Here is a 25,054-nt window from a genome sequence, read left to right as displayed (position 1 = left end):
CTACACAACTATGTTCTAAACAAAAAGTAGCTAGATTGTCTTTCTCATAAGAAGAGCATAAAGACATCAGGACGAAAAATGAAATTTGTCTAGACTGCCCAGAATAGTGGAAATAAAGTTAAGATACTTTTCTAAAAAAAGGAAAGCAGCACCTACAAAGACTGAAATGCAGACTAACATCTTGTCAGAAGGGAAACAGCAGGTGAAATAGCTAATAAAGATAGAAAGATAGACCTTTCTGATGTAACCTAAGTATATATTAAGTTTTTTATTTTATTTCTTTATCTATGTCACTTCTAAGCACTTCAAATGCTTGTATTCCCATTTTTATTGTAACCTGGTTTGCATAAGGGAGACATAAGGTTACAGAATAACTCAAAGAAACTCTTCACCCAAGGATATGCACCAATAAATTAATCAATAAACTAGGGCATTGGGATATTGTTAGTAGTACATCAGATTCCTCACATCTCCTCCTTATCTAAAGGGTTATACCACACAGGGTCCCCATTTCATGTATATTTATTCCCATCTGGCATTGGGAGAGGCAGAGCTGTCTTCCAGTGGCCACTGCACATGATGGAGAATCTCTGGCATGGATCTCCCATGTAAATATAGGGGTCACGTACTTAAACACAGAGGGGAAAGGGTCACAACCTCCCACTCACGGAGTTTAAATTTATGTTTTATTTAGTTTAGAGGTTTTTATAAAAGCTTTTAGTTGTGTTCAACTTCTTTGAATGAAAAAAATACAGCACTGTCAGCTTGATGTCATCCTTCCTATACTACAGGCAGCTCTGCAACATTTTCGTCATTGTGTCTCTTTTCCCCTTTTTGTATGCCACCCTACCAAACTACATTTTAATTTGTTTTATATCTACTTAGCACCAGGAAAAGCTTTATAACCCCTGTAAAACTCTTTTGCAAGACTCCAGAAGCACTTTAGGATTTTAAAAGTCCTTCCAATGGTTAATCATAAAATAATTTATTTTGTCTGAGTAGCCTCTATAGTTCATTGCATGAAGATTTATTTCATTAGTCCTCAACCTTCTTTTAAAGAGCATGATATCTATCTTTCGTATATTTTACAGAAGATAAAAACATATCTTTGCAGCTTGCTCTGTGGTCCAGAAGTCTTCTGTTGCTACATTTTAAAGTAGCAGGAAACCAGATAAAGAAATTGCCACAAGGTCATGTCATAAATTATAGCTATCATCAGTAACAATTTGTTGAAAGATTCATTTGGGAGTAAAGTGATCCATTATCTTTATTAAGATATTTACCTGCATGTTGATGTCCCAGATATTGGATACTGAACAGATAAATTAGATAGCAGTTATTTTCAGTGCTCTTGACAAAAAAGGTCACTTAGAGATTTTTCTTTAAAAATGCACAATTCTGGACATCTGTCAGTTAGAACAGAAAGTCCCTGACATTGATGAAGATGCTTGAAAGAGCACATCCTACCCTGCAACCTTCACCTTTTTTCTCCTTCACTCCTGCAGGAACAAAAAAAAGGGCTTTCTTCTCACAGCCGTAGTCTCTCTTGCATAGTGAATGACACGGACACGTGGTATTTATTTCTGAGTCATGTGATTACTGAAGGGTCTTTGGGTCTATGAGCACAGAATAAAAGGAAGTCAGGGTAACTAACTCCCAGCTTCAGGTGCCAATGTGAACATCAACAGTTTAAGGGGTTTATACAAACAGATTAAGGGATCTATACAAATTGGAATGACATAAAATTTGTTCAGAGGCCATTTGTATAAAACAATAATGTCAGGGATCAAATGTAAATTAATGTTCTTAGAATTCTTCATTTATCACATGTACTATTCAAGCTTTTCTGTAAGAGGCTTCAAATAGTTAAGAAGGAACAAAAGCCATTTTGGGAGATGATACAGGTAGCTGTAGCAGAGTATCAAATAATTACCCATCTTGGACCTGTTAGAAGTCTCATAACTTTGTAAAAAAATAGATGGACCTTCAGAGCAGCCTTTAGACAAATAACAGAAAAGTGAAACAGAAGGAAACAGATTCTTAACACATAATCAAAAGATGATGCAACTGCCATCTCAGATATTATGTGGAACAAAACATGGAGCTACAATATTGTTACAACAATGTACGGTTTGCTCAGGAAAAACAAGCAGGGAAGAAGAGAGGAGATGTCACACCATATCAAACTGCACCTACATAGTTCAGAAAAAAATAAGAAGCCAACTTTTAAATATCTTGACAGGGCAATCAAAATAGGAAGAAATCAGTCATGCTATATATGAGGGTCTTGAACAAATGGGCTCTGCAGAGACGGATGAGATACTTCATATCCCATCTCTTTCAATCTTCACTAAAGCACCTCTTGCAGCTTAAATTTCTATTATGCCTATGATCACACTGAATTAAAAGCAAAAGTAAAAGTGAAGAATGAATTGCTTTTGCATTCTTGATTTCATCAAGATTTAGCTTGACACTGAAGTTAAAGTTGAGTTAAATGAAATCAACGGAAACATTTTATTAAGCTCTGGAGTGTGCTCATAAAATGTTGCATTTTATCAAAGTCACTCCAGAAGGAGATGACTACTTGGAGAGAGCTTTTCATACACAAGAAAGCCTCTCCATGAAATTAGCAAAGCCAAATGTTATCAGACACCATGAAACAACTGAGGACTGCCCAACCTCCTCAGAGCTTGCTTTTTCACTAGTTTGTGTGTTAGTTGTGATGGTGACAATTCCAAAACATTATTTTTCATTTATTCTAGAATGGTAAGAAAGCATTTAATGTGCAACAATAATAAGCTTCTAACGTGACATAAAATTAAGCTGTCTGGTTAAACTTGTAGTTAACAACCTGGTTTATTTAAAGTTATTGTTTAGCTCTTCTAAAAACAAAAGCCATTATGCTTCCTGAAGACTTTATTCCCTCTGCCTTATTATCTGCTAGTCTAAACAAATGTCACAGCTGCACTTCTCCAAGGGACTGTAAACTACAAGGTGAAATTTCCATAAGCCACCATACAGACAGTCTGTCAGAGTGCAAAGCAAGATAAGTGTTAAATTTCATTAATATCAACTATTGCAAGTGAGCTTTCAAAACAGATAGCAACTGCTTTGCTGCAAAAGTAAAACTGTTAAAATATTCCACACCAACACCCATGAGGTGTTGAACTCGGAGCTTAAAATGTTTTAAAACTCTGAGAAGGCAAACTGAACATCCTCCCTTTTGCTAAATTTCAGCATGTACAGGAGTTATTTTTTGGGGGGAGGAACGGGACAAGGGGGTAGAAGGGTGTAAGCGGAGAAAGCAATATCTAATTAAACCACTACATGAATGCCCTTTGAAAAAACATACTGCAATAATTAAACATCACAAGCCAAAACCTACATCTGTCTCCTATAGCTCAACAGAAAAGTTCTAATATATATACATATATATATATATTTTTTTTTTTTTTTTAAACCTTCATTTGTGGAAGCAGAGCTACCTAACAAAAGTATTCCAAAGGCAAAACAAAAATTGTTATAGCTATCATGCACATGATATTTGTAAATGTCACAATTTTCAAGTGTTTCCTGTCAGAATCTTTTGAGGAGTACCCTTTAGTACAGTTCTTTTATTATGCAAAAATGTAACAGTTACTACAATCATTCATTAAGAAACAGACATATTTCACAAGTGATGTTTACTGAGAGGGATGAAAATCTCAATCTAGAATCAGTGCTTTTTGCTTAATGTAAACAAGCCTGATTTAAATAATGATGCTTTTTCAGAACAATTATTTAATCTGTTAGCCTTACAGAAATTTAAAAGTAATGAACTTTACCATTAATGACATACCAGGCTAAATACTCCTAGGCCAAAACTAGAGACATAACCTGAGGATGCAATTACAGCTGGTTTCACAATGTTTTCAAGCAGATATAAGAGACTGCCTAATCCCAAAGTGAGTATAATGACAGAACAGAAAAGAGAAACAGAAAGGCAATATACAGAGATCTTAGAGCTTGTCTTCCAAGCTATTTCGTAACAAACTCTTCTCCAAAACAGCAGAGAAGAACAAAATCAGATAGCACCCTGACACCATTTCCCCACTCCAGACTGTAGCAATTGTGAACCTATCCCCACATGCTGCACAGCTTGAGAAATAAACCCTTTCACAGAGTCTAAAGAATAATAGAGACTATTGCTTTTCTGCAAGCTATTTTTTTGCAAATAAGAATTATTAAAGTATAGAATTTGTGTATAAAGTAGGGGATGAGGAATTAGAAACAGAAAAGATGTTAACAATTTATCATGGAACAACTAGGAAACAGTGTGATTTAGCTGTGGAAAAACAAATGCAATTTCAGGATGCATCAAGTGAGCTATTTCCAATTACAGGACAATATTAGTACTGCTGTACAATATGCTGGTGAGATTTTTATCTGGGGTAGTTAACATAATTTGGTTATCATGTTCAGGAAATACGAATTTGGTAGTGGTAGGCTACCAGAATATTGAATAGGAAAAAAAAAAAACAAAACAACCACCATGTGAAAAGAGACATTAAGTCAGTATTAAGAAATTAAACCTGCCCATAAATATTGAATAGAGAAAAAGATAAAACAACCATGTGAAAAGAGACACTAAGTCAGTATTAAGAAATTAAACCTGCCCATAAATATTCTGCAGCACTGGGGCTAACTGGAAAACACCACCACATAATCCATACTTCAAAACTCTCTTACCATGCAAACATGGTGCTGCACCCAGCAGCCAGGTGGAAGTAATCCCTGGCCCATGCTAATTCAGGAACTGTGCCCAGGAACTGTTTGGTCCAGAGCCACGACCATGACAGGGACCAATTTACCAACCCAGATTTTGAGTGCCAGCAACTAGGAACATCCCTGGCGCTAAATTTATTAGAATAAAGGTAGCCTCTCAAGTCATTATTTCTTTGTTTCATTCATCATTCTGCTAGCCCAGTTTCATGGCTGTTTCAAAATAAAGTTATGTTTCTGGACCATGATACAAGTATTCCTGAGACTGTGCTCTGGTGCAGAGTTTTTGGAGCTAGCTAAAAAAGCTAGCTTTGGTAACTAAAGCAGTTTAGTGAAACAGTCAGTCAGTGCCACAGAGGCTCATTTTCCTTGCCACGAAGAAATACAGATAAACGAATATGGAATTCCATGTAGTCATAACTAGCTGCTCCTAACACTAGTTTATTAAGGTATTTTTAGGACAAATACCCTAAGAAAGCTTGTCCTGTTCCTTAAAGAATGAGGGTTGAGAACACAGTTGATTGCCTTCCTGAAGCATTTATACAAAGCAAACACTGCGGGGCCAGGAGAGCCAATGAAGCTAATGGACAACATTGGCAAGAATAATTTGGGTATATGAACTCTAGGAATAAATATAAGGTAGAAAGTAAAAGGAGTTTTCTAGCCAGAAGAGGAATGGGGAATTCAACAGCTCTTAAATAGCATTATGTAGGTTAAAACTAGTTCTAAGTTGAGACCCTATCAATGTATGAAAGGGAGTTTATGACGTTGTCACCTGCAATTGTTTTATGACCAAAAAGGTCCTCCTAGTCTTATAGTCCTGTGTAAGACTAGGCATATTCTTAACCAAGCGTAAAGCACTAACCAGCAGCGTGAGAGATTCTGCCTTATTTTTTCTGAGAGCTTCTCCTCTGAATGCTTCTCTGTTTCTTAATAACTGCTGTCACCTTGTCAGCACCTTTTCCTACTATAAGGGACCACATTTATTCTCACATGAATTCAAGCTTATACTATAGTACCTCATAGGTTTAAAAAATTTCTCAAGAACAATCCTAAGAAATCTGCAGTGATGCAGCTGCAGGAGCTGCAAGTGGTACAGCCTCACTCACAAGTACTTTACCAAATAAGTTATTATTAAACACCAGATTCATAACAAGTAGTATCTCCACAATTAGACGTTATGCCACAGAACACCTGCCCCTGAATGTGACTTGATTTGGAAGAGCATGCCTTCTCATTCAAATTGAAATTGTCTCTCTCTCTGAACTGCAGATATTAAACAAATTCCTGATTCCTCACTTTTTATCAGTAATACTCTGAATAAAAAAAAGAAAGATACAAGATACAAAATGAGAGATATTTTAGATATTGATCAGAATAGAAATGATACATAAACAATGAGACAATGGATAAGTACTAAAAATTTAGTTAAAAATATTGCAAAAATTGTTTCTTCAGAATCTATTTCACAAAAGAAAATAATCAGAAGCCTTTAAACTAATAAAAAATGGTAACAGTAGTACAAAACCAGGTAATCCAACGATAATGAAAGAAATGTTACGTTAACCCTTAGTGAGACTCCTAGCAGGTAGCACTGAGTTTAGGACCTCCAGATTTACAGCGAATCAATACTGGCTGAGTTACACAGCCAAACTTCAGAGCTGAAAGATCACAACACAGTCATATATTTCTAAATGGAGACTCCAGCAGGGATATTCAGTTACAGCTATTTAAAGGGAGTGCCATATAATACACATGAAAACTTTTCTCCACTCTCTTCAAAGGCAGGGTTCTAGAAGTAACCTTAAGTACTCCATGGTGAAGAGCAGGTATGCTTGTAATTTGTCTTAATACTACAAAACACAGTTTCACGTTCTTGTATGTGCTCAATGCCATGGAATGTCTCTTCTTTCATTGCAACTCCAAAAAAAGAGATTTCATTATCTTGCAATGTATGAAGTGAAATGAATTAACCCAAATGCGTTTTAGACTTGACATTAAGCTCATAAAAAGTGGAGAAATAAATCCAAGAGACTACAAGTTCTAATATCTAATTAGAAGTGTATGAAATAGCCTGGGCTACCTAAAAAAATCTTTAGATGGAGTTCTAAGAGTCCTAAGCTAGTATATCTCATTATTTAGACAGTGAACAAAACTGAGAGAACTCTAACTGGGGGAAAGGGAGCTGTGTAACCCTGTAGCTGTATCATGTAACCATACGTCTGCTAACAGTGACAGGAAGAGAGCAAAAGCTCTTCCTGTCTCCTCGGTAGAGGTCCACCTGGATAAGCATGATTATTTCATTATTCCTTAATGACCTAACAAACACCCAGGTGATATCTCTTGATTAATAATGACTCTTTCAAGACCTTGTTGATATTTTCATAAAATTAACACAGAAGCACAAACATTCATATCTCTTTAAAAAACATTTAGCTATGGATGTGGTTTTCGCTTCTCAAAAATCTATTTATCTCATTCCTGATTTACTGGCCTTTGCTCTTGCTATTTAAGGGAGTAGGCAGCTTAACTGAATTCAATGTCTGCTATACCATACATTTATATGAAGTAACCTAAAAAAAGACAGCATTTTGCTGAGGATGAATCTTTAATCTATTTGATACAGAGAATGTATTTGAAACAAGGTTGTATAAAACCGGTATGGGCAAGTGTATATATATTTAGTCAGCCTACCACAAAGCATTTGTGCATACTTGACCTTATCTTTTTCAAACAGACCCAGCATGCTATCTTTTTGTATAATTCAGCCCATGAGGACTTATTTTGATTTATTTCAGGAATATCCAAAATACTTCTGCTTATTTCCTGTGTTCTTCAGAAGTCAGCAGGATATCAACAGATAGAGCTATTGTCAGGAAGTATCCTGAACTGCCAAGTGGCTGGAAAAACAAGAGTCCCTATTTTGCCATAGTTCTTGCTGGACCAACTGCTAGTGTGCAACAGTTTGGCTCACCTTGCCATTATTAGATATAATCAGTTCCTTGAGTCCCCTGCTTGGCAGGTGGTAAAGAAAGAAAATTTCCCCACTTCCTGGAGGAAGACAGTCTGCAAAGAACAAAACAAACCCTTCTGCACTGTGGTCTTTTTATTCGAATATGGCTGAACTTATCTTTAAAAAAAAAAAAAAAAAAAAAAAAGACTTTTGTCCTTCTGATATGGTAATCCCAAGTAGTTCTGTGTTTCGTTTCTCTCTAGGCTTTTGCTCGAGTAATTTCCAAAATTAGCATGTCTGTCTCTTACCAAAACAGATATTACCATGATCCCACATACACAACAGCTGAGAAAACACAGACTTTTATGTTCAGCACATTTTATAAACAGCCTGCAGTTCCCTAGGTTATTGGAAATCAGGTGCTCAAGTTCCTCTGATTCTGGCAAGGATAGTGTAAGCTAAAGACCCTTCCATGTCTTAAAACCGTCAGCCAACCAAGCCCACACTATAAAAATGGAAAGGAATGTTTTTTAAAATGATTAGTGGTAAATAATTTATAAATCCCTTGGAATTTCATGATAGCTACACACTTCCTTATTTTAGATATTAACCGCCATTGCTACACAGGAATAACGAGATATGTCCTCTTATTCTTCAGCCATTTTTTTTAACTCTCTGAAAGCCACATAGACTCAGGTGAACAATTATTATGTCCAGTACTTACTTGAAGGTAAATTCAGTACCTGGAAGAAGGACACGTATTTATGCTGTTCTCCATCATCACACAAAAGAAGGCACTAACAGCATGAATATAAGTAGATGACAGATGAAAGAGAAGGGAATATTTTGTGGTTTGGATTTTACAAAACTCAGATCTCAAAGTGAAACAGGAGCAAATAGACCACTATCAAATTCTCCAGCCTTCTTTCAAGCATAGCCTTGAGTGTAAGCATTGTTCACAACTGTCACAAATTGTCCTTTCATTGGTATAATCAGAGTAAATATCACCCTTAACAGTATCCACTAATTACCTTGTTACTTTAATTCACCATCAGCAGTTAATGTGTACAGGTTAAATTATAGTTCAGAGGTAGAAATCAATAGTTTAAAGAGAATGCCTGTTTTCATACTGGAATGGCAGCAGTTATCAGATTATTCAGGTAATTATCTTTTAATATACAATACATCTGCATACTGAACAGTATTACAGATATTCCTCTACTAGATAGTACTATCAATATTAGAGATATTCCTCCACTACATAGTACTACAAAGTACTACATAAATATTTTTAATAGAGATTATTAAAATTTCTCTACTCTGTTATTCTTTAGCTGCAGAATATAAGGAAAATTGATTGCATATGGGCAAACCTTTTGTGTGTTCTCTCATTCACATACTATGATTTCCAAACTGAAAGGAGTTACAGTGTACAAAAGCTAAAATACTAAGTCACAACTGTCCGACAGTCTTATCTAGAAAGGGAATTTTCTGAGGCACAGACCAACATGGATCTCATTACACTGGATCTACACTGGCTCAACAGACAACCTATGATACAGAATGTATGACAGAAAATGCCTAAATAATTTATCACTGCATGAAAAAGTTTGTGCACAGGGACAATTACCTTTCTGCTCTCACAGAAATGAAAATACACAGTTTACAGTAGTAATAGATCTATGCTCACAATTAGACCATACTGTAAACAATTTACTGAAGACCCTTCTGAATCCCTCCCCTTCTCAAATAGTAAATATCATCTACAGAAAAGGTATATTTACCTTGAAAAGACAACATTTAATAATGTTCCTAGATTAAGTTTGCATTGATTTAATCTCAGAGAGAAAATGTGGTCAAGAGAATGTTCTTTGTTTCATATGCTAGTATTGTTCCTAGAGACTACAAATCACCTGGGTATTCCCATACCTAAATTTCTGAATATAGACGTACTGGATTTTCACTTCAATCCATTTGTAACTAACCTACTTATAGGGTCTTTTCCTCTGAATCTCTTGGTTTATCAGGTTATATAGTCTACATGTTTTAACATCTCTAGTTCATAGTTATAATTTAGAAAGGACAAAATGTTTCCATAAATCTGCTAGGACATTTATAACTCAAACATATCTAAATAGAAACTAAGAAGATTAGAGGTTGCAAACATACCTGCAATATCTTGTTGGTGCTTGCCGATGTGTGCCTTAGAAACCACTCACTAGATAAAAGCATAACCCAGTAATAATTTTCTGCAGATTAAAATATAAAGCAGACACCTGTAGCTCAATCTACGCACTTAGTTTAAGTGAATTGGCCATTGGGATGATGCTCACCTCAGAGCAGTAACCTTACATTTATTTTTTGGCCTGTTTTCTATTACACAGTCTCAGTGGAAATCCACCTCTCACAAATCTATACTGGCAATTCCATAAGGAACTGTGAGACCTAGACAAAATTCAAGAAATTAACGTGGATGCCTATATCCAAAACTGTGACCGACCCCTTTCACTCCACTAAGTGGCTCCTTAATCCTGGATGTCCTTGAATTCTCTGCGTACCTCAGGGAACTCTTCCCTCCTGACAGTTCAATAGGCTCCCAAAATGCTACATTATGCACATGTTCATCATATACCCACTCTGAGCCCACCTGACTTCCTCTGTGATTCCTGTAGGACCCAATCTAGGAAATGTAATCTGATTACATCATTATTCACACTGACAGCTTCTCACTATCAGGTTTGGATTTGTTGGCTTTTTCTTAGTATAAGGTGGAGGAGGTACCACCCTGGAACAGTTGCCTGGCTACTAAGGGACAGCAACTCAGTTATCTCTTCACCTGGTGGGATTCAAATCCACAACTCTGCCTCCCGGTGACATGCAATTAAAGCATGCTCTAATTGCAAGGCCCCAAGCTAGGTTTGGCATCCTCCAAGATCACATGGAAATGGGACTACTGTGCAAAAAAAAAAAAAAAACAAACCACAAAAAAAAAAACCACCAAAACCCCAAGCCACTCCAAAACAACAACAACAAAAAGCATAATTCATGAGTTCAGAAGGAAAGCAAACATGAAAGTACTCACTATTCTATTTAGAGTACTCAGGTGAGAGTCATAAATCTTTGACTTTTGTCCCTGTAGCTACTACTAATAAACAGAATTAGACAATCACTAAGTAAAAAACCAAATAATCCCCCAAATGGGACTGAAATAAAGAAATCCCTTTTCCAACTGAATGCTCTAAGCAATCTGCAATAAAATCATAGTGTCATAGGTGACTAAGAAGTCACCTCAGCTATCCTTGGAAATATTTGTCTAATTGTCTCATTCCTTCCAGTGATGGGAATCCCACAGCCTTCACAGGTAACCCATCTCCATATTTATACACCTTTAGTATTCAAAAGATTTCTTTAACTGAAACATCTCTTACAACAGTGTAAGCTCATTCATTATGCTTAGATCACTCTCTGCCCAACTCTCTGCAATAACCTTTTATATATTTGAAGACTTTTAGCATGTTTTTCCTAAATCATATCTTCTCTTAACTAAAAAAAATCCAATTATTTCAATGTTACAATATTTGCTGAACAGAATCAGCTGGAACATACAAAGTCTAACCTTGATTTGTATTTTCCTGGGAGGAGAGATGTAGGGTTGAACACTCTAAGATTTAAAACGTTGAACTGAGGTCTCCAAGCACCTAGCTCTTATATAAAAGCTGGGCACCACAGCCACTTGAAAAGAGTGAATCCTGCCCACTTTTTTCCAAAGAACACTACCTATCTAGCAGGTATCTCAGGTATAGCCTTTGGATCACTGGGTGTCCTTGTGATTCTGTTCCAGCTTTCTAAGAGGAGTTCAAATGCAAACTTCTGTGATTAGACTTTCTCATTAACTTCTCCTAGATGGCTCTACAGTCAGCATATAGCCTTTTTCACCCTTTGAGATGCACACTTTGGGACTGTACATGGAGCTTGGCAACCCAACGTTGGGGTTTGTATTCTATTTCAGGTTCAGGAACCTAAAACATAGGAAGTAAATGCAATTTGCAGGTATCAGAGATGTCTGTATTAAACATTGGAACACAGTGATAACATCTTCAAGATTAAAATGACTAAGCTAGTTCCAGAGCCATAAATAATATAGTTGCATTTGTATGACTACGCTGCGCTCAGAACCCTTGATGGAGGGTACCACTATGCTCTGCTGGATGCAGCTGAACTCATCACTACTAGGGATCTCCAGTTCTCTAAGGAAGATTCTAAAGAAGCAGGGGAAAGGACTTATCCAAATATTTTAAGTATAGCTTAATGCTTTAGTCATAGGAACTCTGAAGCAGTACTACCCCAATTCAGAAAAGCACTCAGGCAGGACAGTAGGCATCAGTTGGGTAGGACAAAATCACGTGTTTATGGTGTGCTTAAGTGCTTTGCTAAATCAAGATACTTTTCCTGGATTTTGACTCAATATGGTCAATATGAGCATATACTGTGACAGAGGAACAACAGCCTACTGAGAAGGGTGACAAATGAACAGTTTGAAAGAGACTGGTAATAACTGTGCCTCTAATTAAGAAAGAAACTGAGAACAACCTAAAAGACTAAACTTATTTTTCATCCTCTATCTTTGAACGTGATTTTAAGATATGCCCATCAACAGCATTTTAAATACAATTACTTATTTTTCATTTATTGTGTAAAAGCTAGATTAAAGAAGTGAGAGCAATTTCATTCTAAGATTTGTTGTCATTTGGATGTCTTATGGCAGTTAGGTCTCTTGGTTGGTCAGACAGCTGCCAAGACAGCTCTCATCATCTTCAGCATTGGAATGATGATTTGGCCTTCAAAGGACTATAAGTGTCATAGGACATCAAGACAATATAACACAAGGTGAACTTGCAGGTAGGTGGAATCCATTATATCATGAATTTTCAAAAGTTTAGGCAAGCCTTGAAACTTTACTGAGTTCAGTAGCAAGTAGGTCATTAATGTAATGCATTCTTGGTGTTCTTGTAACAGCAGGTGTTGACCTGTCATTTAAGGTTTACTCTTCATAGGCCATAACACAGTACTTGGTGTAAGATAATGTTGGTAATAGCATATGATCATCATTACAGACAGGATAGGATAAGAGTAGGAATAGTACTAAGCATATACAAGTGAACATTAAAATCCATTTATATCATCTCAGTTTTAGCTGGGGTAACCATGTTAGATGACCAGAAAATATACTGGATGTACAAAGCAGAGATGAGCTTGGACTTTTCACTGACAAAAACAGCCAAGAGAAGCAAATCTATTGCAAAGTGGCCAACAGATGCCATTTTTATTTTATTCCATGAATTCCATGGAATAAAATTCCACAAACGTTATTCCTGTGTGAAAAAAGCACTTTAAGGATAAAACACATGAGACCAAGGCATGACATTACCCAGAAACTCACATTAAGTGACTAGTTAACACCAGCTTCTCAGAGTTTTCTCTGAATAGCAATTTCAAGACAGTTTTGTCAAACAGAACACACAATACTTAAACTATCTACAGCAAGCAGTATCTACAGTATCTACAGCAAACAGTTGAGCATAGTGCAGGGAAGCCCAGACTGATGGAGGCTGTGTTACTTCTGAAACGAGCTATCTCTGTAAGCTAGCCATGAGTACAAGATTACAGACTGGTCTTGCAGAGAGGATTGCCTCTCAGCTAGGTTTATTGGGTTGGATATGGTGTTGCACATGACACTGAATTTTAGCATGAAAGTTAGTACCTCCATTAAGCCTTTAATGTATAGACAATTTGGGTTGACACATACTTATGCATCTCTACACTGCACTGTTGACCAGTGTAAAGATTCCATACAAATGTTTAATAGAAACATGGATCCAACAGGTTTCCAAGAGAGACGCATCTCTAAGGTCCCAGAGATAGACTGCGTCACTGTAGAGCATGCCTAACCAAATTATGAAAGGAAAGCTTTTATACGTAAGAGATCTTAATTCAGTCAGAAACTCATACAGCTAACCTCTTTGCAGAAACTGCCCACCACGTGTATTTGTTGCCAAATGCCATAAGAAGCCTGTAAAGATTTTTCAAAAGGTTGGATTTCAGATAGAAGGCTTTAGCCTGAAGGCTAAACATTCAGGCTTTAGCCCGAAGGTCCACATTTCAGTGGAGAAGCCATGAAGCTTAGGAAAGAAAAAAGAAAGTTAATAAACTGGTATAAAACTTGGCTGGACTCTGGGGTGTGGCTCAGATTTTTGTCCAATAATATATTCTTTACTGTTTATGATTTAATATTCATTAGTCTGAGGATTTTTAGATGCAGAAAACCTGCTAAAAGATACCAACTGACATACATTCAGAAGCTGGAATGCTATCAGGCACTGACACTAACTTAATTTTTTTCTTCTGAGAGGGAGCTTCAGAAACTAATTCATTCCTTATAGATCTGTTAGAGAAAAAAACTTTTTTTGCCAAGGTCTTCCAATTGTCCAAAATGCGTTAGAAAATATTTACAAAGAGAAACAATGTGCAATTCCTTCAAACAGAATAAAACATTTGGTATGTCACTTCGTATATAACTTGCACAGATTTTAAAGGATTAAGACCCAGAGAAAATCAGGAGACCAAGAGGAGATAAAAGGTTTGTTGTTTATTTTGCTCCTCCTTCTCATAACTCATTTTTAATACCAATTTGGTGGAATCAACTACAATAAAGTGAATGAATAATTGTTTGCCCTAAAGATTTTTTTTTTATTAGTAGTGGACTACGAGACACGAATAAGTATCTGGAACAGGAAAGTATCTGTGAAGTTTGTGATTTTATGTCTTCTCTTTGGCGCTAATTAAATCAAGGACAAAATTCCAAAACCCAAGGTGAGTTCAGTAGGAACTGATCCAATAGGAGGAACTGAATTTGTCAGAACAAATACAGATGTCTACATGCGAGCTGGTCACCCCAGACCTACTTTGTTCTCAACAGCGTGAAGTCAACACTTTTAACGTGTGATTGATCTTATTACACAGGGGACATCAACAAAAGGTCAAATGCATCTCTCCAGGTATATAACAGATGTCCAAGGTTAGATGAGATTAAAACACACCTTTCAAGTTTCTGTAATTAATAAGTCATATAATAGATTCAATAGAAAGTTAATTCCAAGCATTAGCTTTCCTGAAGCTTAAAAGAAGAGTCAGCAGAATCATTATGTAATGATTTTGTAGACACATCATGACACTTCTGTCTGATAAAAATATTTGCCTGTAATATTTCATTAAATTTAAAGTTACTGTGTAGCAACTATAAGAGGTTGACGGCTGCCAAGAGCTGTGAGGTTGCTGAATAGAATGGTATTTCTGGAGCCTTGCCCAGAGTTGAGACAAAATTTGACTCATCTTCATGCATACATTTGCAATATACCTCCAAACTAAAATAAGGATTTAACTCCATCACGAGGTTCTAGTGATATCATGTTAGAGCCAAGAGTTGATTATAATATCAATAGAAGCTTCTAAGTGACTCTAAAGAGAAAGGAGATCTTTCCATAGCTACATTCATTGGGATGTTTGTGACCTTGAGTTGTGTTCTCCTAGAATGCACATGCCTCAAGCACTGATTCAGTTGTTGGTAGCAGGATAATTATAATTTGAACTCCATTTTGTTTCTTTGTACTACTTCAGAGTATATTAGCAAATATTGCAGTGAGTAGGAAATACTGTGGTTGGGAAGGCTATGCCTGCAAAAATTTAGAAACCGTAGGATAGGAATTGAGCTACATCAGGACTGATGAGTTCATCATATCTGGTTTTGCTTTCATTTTCAGCTAACAATCTTCCAACAAAAAATGGAGATAAAAAATTTTAAAAAGAGAGAGGAACAAAAAGAAAATATGAAAATTGCATGACATCTACATGATATCATTCTGTTCAATCTACTTATATGTTATAGCATTTTATTCAATCTTTTCCTGACCTATCTGTTCAAACTCTAAGCTTCTTGACATCTATCCTGTCACTTATCGAATGCTCATGCACTGAGTATGAGGGGAGTCCCAGTCTCAAGGAAGATTTTTAGGCATCACGATGATACAAACAGTAATAAGAAATGCCTTCAAACAGCTAAGTAACTAATATTCCATCTTTTTGATAGTTAATCTTTTTATCTGCATGCTGAAGAGATCAGTAAATAATAATTTGGGAATAGAGATAAGAAATATGGTTTTTTTATTACTGAAGCACCACTTTGTCCGAGTATCAAATCATCCATCACAAGATGGAAGCACTAAACCCTATGAGTTCAAAAGAATCCCATGAGCTCTAGTCTCTCTGTTTCTTGTCATATGTAATTTGATTCCAATACTTCTACTGGATAACCAAGCAGGTTTCAAAAACGCTTGTACTTTTACTGCAGAAAGTTGTTCTGCAATTTTTCAGATGGATAACCTACTTAACTGCTGCTCTGGATTTTTAAATAGAATTGGTGAACAGTAATACAGTAAGACAGCATGCACTGTTCACAATATATTATTGCACCAGCTTTAGTCACAAGGCTCATTCATACAGGTCAGTTGGATTGCAACATTTTGACATACAGTAATTACCACAGTGGAGAAGAAAAGACTCAGACAGACAGAAAGGAATTATAATTCACGGTGTTAAAACAGTATTAACAATAGATACTGTAGCAAAATACTGTCTTTTGTTATCACTACACAGTAGTACAATAGTTTAAGTTATTCTTACTATTTTGTCTAATTACTATCAAAAAAATGCAACATTTACTCTTACCACTGAGAAGCCAGTGTGGAAAAGATATCGGTGGTTTCAGGTTCTTGGAATAGTTTCAGAAGTTCTGGTTCAGATGATAAGTCAGCAAGGATCCTTAACTCAATATGGGAAAAATCTAGTAAACAGTGTTAAAATAAATCTATCGCTCTAAAATAAAAATATACCTGCATTTTAACCAAACTATCACAAATTGAAACGTAAGCCTGGACTGTTCAGTCATTTCCTTGCACGCAAAAAAAGCAGATGCCTGTAAAAAGCTCATGCAAAGAAGTTATATTCCAGCTACAGATCACAAGGTGTCTGATTCCTTCATTATCTTCAGGTGTCAATTAATCTTATTAGCTCTTTGTTTCTACTGACAAGGCTTACATATCATCCACTTCCAAAGCACGCTAAGGAGTATACACCATATAACAATATTAATTGATACTAAGAGATCTGACAGCCTTGTAAAATATAATGTCATCCAAACGAGAGGGGAAAAAGAGATAACAGAACTGCGAACATTAATATGTATGAGAATAATAATAAATAGTATCTTACCTGCTGCTAAAAACGTATATCCTTTTCTTGAAACAAACAATGTTCTTGGGGAAATAGTTACTATTTCCTCTTCTTTTCCTAGAGAGGAGATAGACATTTAAGTCCCAAACCCCAGTCCAAAAATATTGTGTTGCAAATCATAGGAGGTTGTAAATGACATACCAAACACACAAACCCACACAAATGGCAACGTAAGCAACCTAGCAGAGCACCAACTGCCAGCACCACCATTATTTTACTCTATCAGTCTTGGACAACTTCTTTATCTCTTCCATCTTTGCAGTACTGCGTACTTCTCCTTTATCAAAACCAAATCCTTCCCAAAACACTAGCTAACAAATATCTACAATAACTAACATTATTCACAGATCACTTAATAAAGGAGGCATTCAGATAAGGAAGGGTCCACAGAGATGAATTAAAAAAAAATATTTTTTTATCTTTGAACATACCACAGCAATGTGTTAACCAAATTCTGAGTTACAGGTGGTAGGGGCATATAATATTGAGAACATATAGCTGATATAGGCATCCAAATTCTAATGACAGAACTCCTCTATAATATCACAAAGCAATAATACACATCAACAAGGTATTAGAAACTCAGTGCATCCCGGGAATACCACTTGTCTTGCTGTACAAAGGGATGGTGGTTTGAAATACAACAGAATTAATCTGATCAGCATAAAAGTGGAAAAAATAAGTGTCTTGATACAGGAATGAAAAACTTAGAAATATGTTTTTGAGAAGCACATATTATAAGATCATTAACAAAATTGATTGGACTGTTTCCAGAAAGGCCTATGTGCCACAGTTATGCATGGCAGCTCAGGTTTACACAGCCACTGCTCACACATTTTTTTATAATAACTTTTAAAAAATAGTTATAAAAATGAAACAGGTAGATAAAACAAAACTGCTGTCAAAGTTTTACATTGTCTTCAACAGACTGTTTTATGATCTGTATTATTTCAAACGCGGGGAGTGAATAGCTGTGAAAAGGCAAGCCTGCCCTTATCTGAGAACCAAGTGCAACAAATGAGCAGCATTTCCCAGCTATGGCTGTAGGCGTTCAAGAAGGAGAGTTTACGTTGGTAAATCTCTCTCTTATATTTGACTCTACTATTGTGGGTTTCTCTCTTTATCACTTGGGTCATGCTTTTCTAGACTTTACTTTGATTCTCTCTGAATCATCATTTGCCTTAAATCTGGTTCTGTTATCAAAAACAACACATCTGACTATTGGTGTTTAGTTGTGAGTTTGATCAAAATGACCCAGCTTTAACATCTCCTCAGGAAAAGCCTTATGAGCTGAATGCACACAAAATCATCCCCAGGATATTTAATGGAGTTAAGAAGCATAATTTCATCTGGAAAAAGGAACAGTAAGATAGCTGAGGGAAACAAACAAATCTAAAAGTTTGTGACTATTTAGATTAGTGCTGAAACAGCAAATTTTTTGCAGGAACAACCAGCAAGAAGTAATTGGTTTAAATTATAATGTATAACTGAACACTAATAATATATTCTATTCTTTAATGCTGGAGCTATTGGACTGCTTTAAAATATAATATAACTCAGTAAAATAATTAGATAAAATTGCCTTTTCATGTTAATGAAAACATAGTTTACCTTTTATGTACTGTTTCATTGTAATTCTAACTGGATGTTTAGAGACACCTTGAATGTTCTACAAATAAGAAGAATAAAAATGCTTAGTAAGTTAAAGTTTATGAAAACATGTTTATGAACAGTTTATAAGCAGCATAAGATCATGAGTGATACTAACGCCAACAAGTTTTTCTCATATAATAAATAAGATTAACCACTTCGCCTTTCAAAGGAGTCTTCAGAGCAACTATTGATACTTTTGAGTATTTGTTCTTCCTTGAAAATTGGAAGCTTTTAAGAACAATTTCTCACTGGCAGCCTTTCCAAATCCTGATCTCTGGATGCACCACAGAACATGATTAATAACCCATTAAAAATAATTTTCTTCTTATTTTAACCTGTATTTTTTAGATATGGTGCATTACTTTCAAGAAAAGAATACATATGAACCCTGCCTTAAGCTAAGAGAACAGATTCTTCTTCAGCCTCTGGAAATTTTTCTGATGTCTATTCCCACTTTTTTGAAATGCATGATAAAATAAAGAAGGATCTCTTAATTAACTACAACATATCAGTCAAGGTTAAAAGTGAGAACTAAGTTTATCAACAAACACGCAGGACTAGGAACAACAGAAGATTTTTCTTTAAAGATCTGGGTTCATACACCTCTAGTAAAGCATGAAAGATGACACACGATAGCTTTCTTCTGTTATTTTATGTCATTATGCCTCTTCATCTAGAAAGGTAACATGAGATGAGATAATGTGCATCAAACTCAATTTTCCTAATTCCACACAATTAATTTGCAAGTGGTTCAGGAATTAGATGAACATACTAATATTATGTAATACTGTGAATTCAGGAAATGGGAATAGTGCTATGTAATTTCCAAATCAGAATGATCATTTTCTATGTAATTTTGAACTCAAATTTGTTATTTTAAACTTAAGAGGGATGTGATCAGACTGCAAAAGCTATGGAAATTTAAAGCAGAAGTAAAAGAACAAAACCCCCAAAACACAACAGTGTCATTTCTAGTCTTAGTATCACCCTTAAAGATCTACAATTAAATGTATTGAAGCTGAACATCCACCACAGCACCATACAGAGAGAGAGAGAGATAGGAAACTAATACATAACGTATATAATATTTTCACAGCATGGATAAACTAGGAACACTGCTCTCAATCCATCAATACAAAGACTGAGCTAGAAGAAACACTTGCCATCTTTAGTATTTTATTCTTCAGTTTCCAGAAACATTTAAAAAAACAGTTATGGCAATGCTTATTGTAATGCTACTAACCCTATTTTGAAATAAGTGGTTATTTAATCTGTGCACAAAACTAACATTTCTATTGATAAATATTGATTTCTACCAATAACAAGTTGGGGAAGATCAGTGCTTGTTCGTATGAATAATATGCAGTTTAAGTGGCCGTGGAAGCTAGTAGATCCTCAGAAGTTTAGAAAATTAAGTCCTTCATTATGCACCTGGACGTGAATGTGGGAGCCTAATTTTACACATTTAAAGAACAAAATGACAACATTTTAATTCTGACTTGAATAATTTTAATGGTAGAGATCATTGTATGGACTTCTCATTGGGCTCTATACTGGTATTGACATGTACTTAATAAGATAACCTCCAGCACAGGTTAAAGAGTTGTTTATAGTTACTATAACTGATTATTGTTCCTTAACTCATTAGCTTCAAAATCCTGAACAAAGTGAAATAAATAAAAATTTATTTCAAAATCTATCTACAATGGTAAAAATAAATCACTATATTGCTATCTTGTTTTCACTGACAGCATATGGAGAAAGTCTGCTTTTAATGCAATTTTAGAAGTGTTACTAATAATTCTGAGAAACACTAGTAAATAATTGCAAATGCAAAATGTACTTTCACTTGTAAATTAGTTAACAACTCATAATTTGAATAAATCTTCAGAAAAGGAGTCAAGAAACATCAGTGGTAATGCTCATCTTTAAGCTATTGCAGTAGCTTAATACATTCCTCTCATCTAATTTTAGACGTCTTTAGGCTAGTCACTGGTCTAAACTAGCTGACTAGAATCCCTCTGTAGTCAGTAGATGAAGACAGGAATCTCCAGTGGGTAGTTCAATCTATCTGTATGTAACATACTTACAACAAGTTGACCTAAGATTACCCTGGAGGTGATGTTTTCTAAGATTTAGATTATGAAATTTGATGAGATAAATTTACTTTAGATATTTAAAAGGATGGAGAAATAAGGAGACAATCTCAGAAGAGTCTTCCAAATGGAAAGCTTTCCTCTGCTTGAGTTGAAAATTAGGTGACAGTTTTATTGTATCAAAAGTAGATTGATGTGGCTTTGGTAAATGACTATTACCACCTTGGACTACATAATACAGCCTGTATTTTGGCTTTTATGTATTAATTTCAAGTATATTTCTGCAAAACCTTCACAGATCCAATCTGAGACGTGACTGTTATCCCTTATTGTTAGAAAAGGGCATCCACATCTTGTCAGAAGTTATAGAGAAACAAAATTGCTCTCTCTGAACACTTATGCTCCAACAGACAAGAAGAAATATACTTGAAACAGTGTGATGGAAAAGCTGGTTGTGAAAGTTAACTATTAAGACTTCTCTTCATTGGTTGGGGTGGGGGGGGGGCAGGGACAGGGAATCAAGCTATTCTAGTGGACAATTAACAAGAAAACCCTAGCATTGGATAAAAAAAAAAATTAAAAAACATATAAAAACCCACCATAATCCAAAATTCATTTTCAGAGGTTCCAATGGATAGAGGGATAGATGAAGCCCAGAGCCCAATTTCAATTATGTTTGAAAGGCTGTGATGATCAGGGGAGGTTCCTGAGTGCTGGAAGACAGCAAGTGTCACTCCTTTCTTCCAGGAGGGCAAGGAGGATGCAGAAAACCACAGGCCATCAGCCTCTCAATTCCTGGGAAGGTGATGGAGCAAATAATCCTGGAAAACATTTGCAAACATATTAAAGTCAAGAAGATGATCTGGGGTAGTCAGCGTGGATTTACAAAGGGGAAATCGTGCTTAACCAATGATAGCCTTCTGCGATGAAGTGACTAGCTCGGTGGATGTATAGAGAGCAGCAGATGTTGTTTACCTTGACTTTAGCAAGGCTTTCAAAACAATCTCTCATAAAAGCCTCATAGACAAGTTGATGAAGTACACACTAGATAAGTGGACAGTGAGGTGGACTGAAAACTGGCTGAACTGCCAGGTTCAAAGGGTTTTGATGAGTGGCACAAAGAGCAGCTGGAGGCCAGGCGCTAGTGAAGTACCCCAGTGGCCAATACTGCTCAACACCTCCATTAATGACCTGGATAACAGGACTGAGTGTAACCTCAGCAAGATGGCAGACAATCCAAAACAGGGAGGAGCTGGCTGCTCTGCGATTCAGAGGCACCTCAAGAGTCATAGAGTTCAGAGCAGCTTTTTTGCAAAAAAAGACCTGTGGATCCTGGTGAAAAACAAGTTGAACATGAACCAGCAATGAGCTTTTGTACCAAGGAAGACCAACAGCATCCTGGGCTATGTCAGGAAGAGTGTCATCAGCAGGTCAAGAGAGGTGATCCTTCCCCTCTGCTCAGAATGCCTGATGAGAAAGTGTAAAGAAGGGGGAGCCAGATTCTTCTCACTGGTGCCCAATGACAGGACAGGAGGCAGTAGTCACAAACAATTACAGAAAATTCCATTTAAACATAAGAAAAAACTTTTTTACTGTGACAGTGGTCAAACACTGGAACAGGTTACACAGAGAGGCTGTGAAGCCTCTATCCTTGCAGATATTCAAACCCCGACTAGACATGGTCCCAAGAAACCTGCTCTAGTGGACCCTGCTTTGAGCAGGGGAGGTTGGACTAGACAATCTCTAGCAGTCCTGTCCAAACTCAACTATCTTCTGATTCTATGATTCTGTTTTTATAACATTACTGTAACTGATTAATCTATGTATCCCACTGCCAACCCATTGCCTTCTCTCTATTTCACATGATTTCTGACTGAGATAGAACTGAAGCCTTCAGTGGTATGAGGCAGTGGAAAGCCATAGAAAAGACTCTGGTTTCATTCCCAAGCATTTTAAAAAAATATATATATATATAATATAAATAATATAAAAAGTACACTTGTAGCATAACATTAAAATTCAAAGATTAAAGACAGAAATATTTTGCAGGAATTGTAGTCGGTTGGTGTATCATGTCTTAAAATGCAAGCTGAGAAAAAGAATTGTATTGTCTTGATTATGAAAAATGCATGCAAAAATGTAGAGCCAAGCTTCATAAATAATTTTGGTAAACCTGCAACACGATTAATAAGAACTACTTGATTGTATAAATGGAAATTTCCATTTTTTATGGTTTCATAGAATCATAGAATCATTTAGGTTAGAAAAGACATTTAAGATCATCAAGTCCAGCTGTTAACCTAACACTGCCAAGCCCACCGCTAAACCATGTCCCTAAGCACCACATCTACATGTCTTTTAAATACCTCCAGGGGTGGTGACTCAACCACTTCCCTGGGCAGCCTGTTCCAATGCTTGACAACCCTTTTGGTGAAGAATTTTTTCCTAATATCCAATCTAAACCTCCCCTGGCACAACTTGAGGCCGTTTGCTCTCGTCCTGTCACTTGTTACTTAGGAAAAGAGACCAACACCCACCTCACTACAGCCTCCTTTCAGGTAGTTGTAGAGAGCAATAAGGTCTCCCCTCAGCCTCCTTTCCTCCAGACTGAACAACCCCAGTTCCCTCAGCCGCTCCTCATAGGACTTGTTCTCCAGACCCTTCTCCAGCTTCGTTGCTCTTCTCTGGACATGCTCCAGCACCTCAATGTCTTTCTTGTCATGAGGGGCCCAAAACTGAACATGGTATTCAAGATGTGGCCTCACCAGGGCCGAGTACAAAGGGACAATCACTGCCCTAGTCCTGCTGGCCACACGATTTCTGATGCAGGCCAGGATGCTGTTGGCCTTCTTGGCCACCTGGGCACGCTGTTGGCTGATATTCAGCTGGCTGTTGACCAACACTCCCAGGTCATTTTCTGCAGGGCAGCTTTCCAGCCACTCTTCCCCAAGCCTGTGGTGTGGCATGGGGTTGCTGTGACCCAAGTGCAGGACCTGGTGCTTGGCCTTCTTGAACCTCAGGTCATGACTGGTAGAAAGCCAAAAAAACGTACAACCTTACAGCTGTACCCTTTTCTTTTTCACCTTTTTGTTGTCAGTGAAACCCCTTTTCCCTCCCACCCACCCCTCCCCCTACATGCATTAAATCATTAAAGATTAAATTTTGTAATATAGTTACCACACTTAAAAGAAAAAAGCACTGAATCTGATCTGCACTAAAGTCACTTTGGGTATGAGAAGCACAGACTGACTGTCTTTTTCCTGGGTGTCCAAAGCTGACACCTTTCTTTGGCAGTGGACTTGTCACACAGAGACCTAGCACTCCATCAATTCATCACCTCTTTTACAATTTCAGTTGCTTGACACATTTTCCCAGCATCTAGATGGTTCTTGGATCACTGTTTTTTAGTTAAACTCTTCAGAAAACATCATACTGGGTAAGGGAGCATAGGCATGGCAGAAAAAAAAAATCTCACTAGGAACACTAGATTAAAACTGTACATGTTGAAAAACAGATTGCTGATTTCTTTCCTCTTACCTCCATAATCTGATTTTTTTGCCACTATAATCCATCCTGACTGATGATCCTGATGCATTCCTTACTGTGGTGTTTTAGCACAGGTTAGAAATCTGTTTTCTTGGTTCTGAAAATACCTCTATTAAAAGTTGTTCTACTTTTGTCTGTTGTTTCAGGTGAAGACAGTGTAGATTCTCGCCTATGCTGTTAGCTTCTGTATACAGAGCCATTCGGAAACAATGACAGACTTCACTTTGGCAAGGAGACTCGGAATTGATTGACTCTTGACGTCTCTGTTCAAGCCTCACAAACACAGCTTTCTCATAAAGCATTCAAGCCTTGCAAAAAGGATGCTCTAATCCATAAGGAAGTCATTGTATCAACCAAGACTAGAATTACCAATGAAAACAAAACCCAGTCAAAATCCAACAAATAATATACAGTTCCTGGTTTGATGAGCTTATTCTCAATCAGCTACACTTTCTGTTGAGCTTTCCATTTTTGGTATCCAAAATTCTACATCTACATTTACAATTGATTTTTTTATTCCTTCCTAGGTTAAAACCCAGTACATTATTTTGGTTCTTTCAAAGGATTACAGTATACAGATATATATTGGATAAATTACCTTTGAAGTCAGTATAGTTAGACTTCACCTAATCACAGAGGCTGGTGGTGTATTTTAATTATCTCCTACTCTATGTCAAGTAGGGTTGTTGATCACACTTCC

General features: G+C 36.5%; 1 protein-coding gene across 1 annotated transcript in view; it reads right to left on the bottom strand.

Moving 5' to 3' along the window:
- POLN (DNA polymerase nu) overlaps positions 1-25,054 on the bottom strand; it is a 106,063-nt gene that overhangs the window by 41,638 nt on the left and 39,371 nt on the right. Inside the window, exons 15-17 of the mRNA XM_052780673.1 lie at positions 18,671-18,728; positions 17,039-17,116; positions 16,496-16,610 (exon numbers count right to left, since the gene is read on the bottom strand). Of these exons, the coding sequence (XP_052636633.1) occupies positions 16,496-16,610; positions 17,039-17,116; positions 18,671-18,728 (251 nt within the window). The remainder of the gene's footprint in view (positions 1-16,495; positions 16,611-17,038; positions 17,117-18,670; positions 18,729-25,054) is intronic.

This window comes from Harpia harpyja, chromosome 2 (genome assembly GCF_026419915.1).
Source record: "Harpia harpyja isolate bHarHar1 chromosome 2, bHarHar1 primary haplotype, whole genome shotgun sequence".
NCBI classification, from domain to species: Eukaryota; Metazoa; Chordata; class Aves; order Accipitriformes; family Accipitridae; genus Harpia; species Harpia harpyja.
Note: the sequence above shows the minus strand (reverse complement) of the source record. Positions and strands in the feature narration are given on the sequence as shown.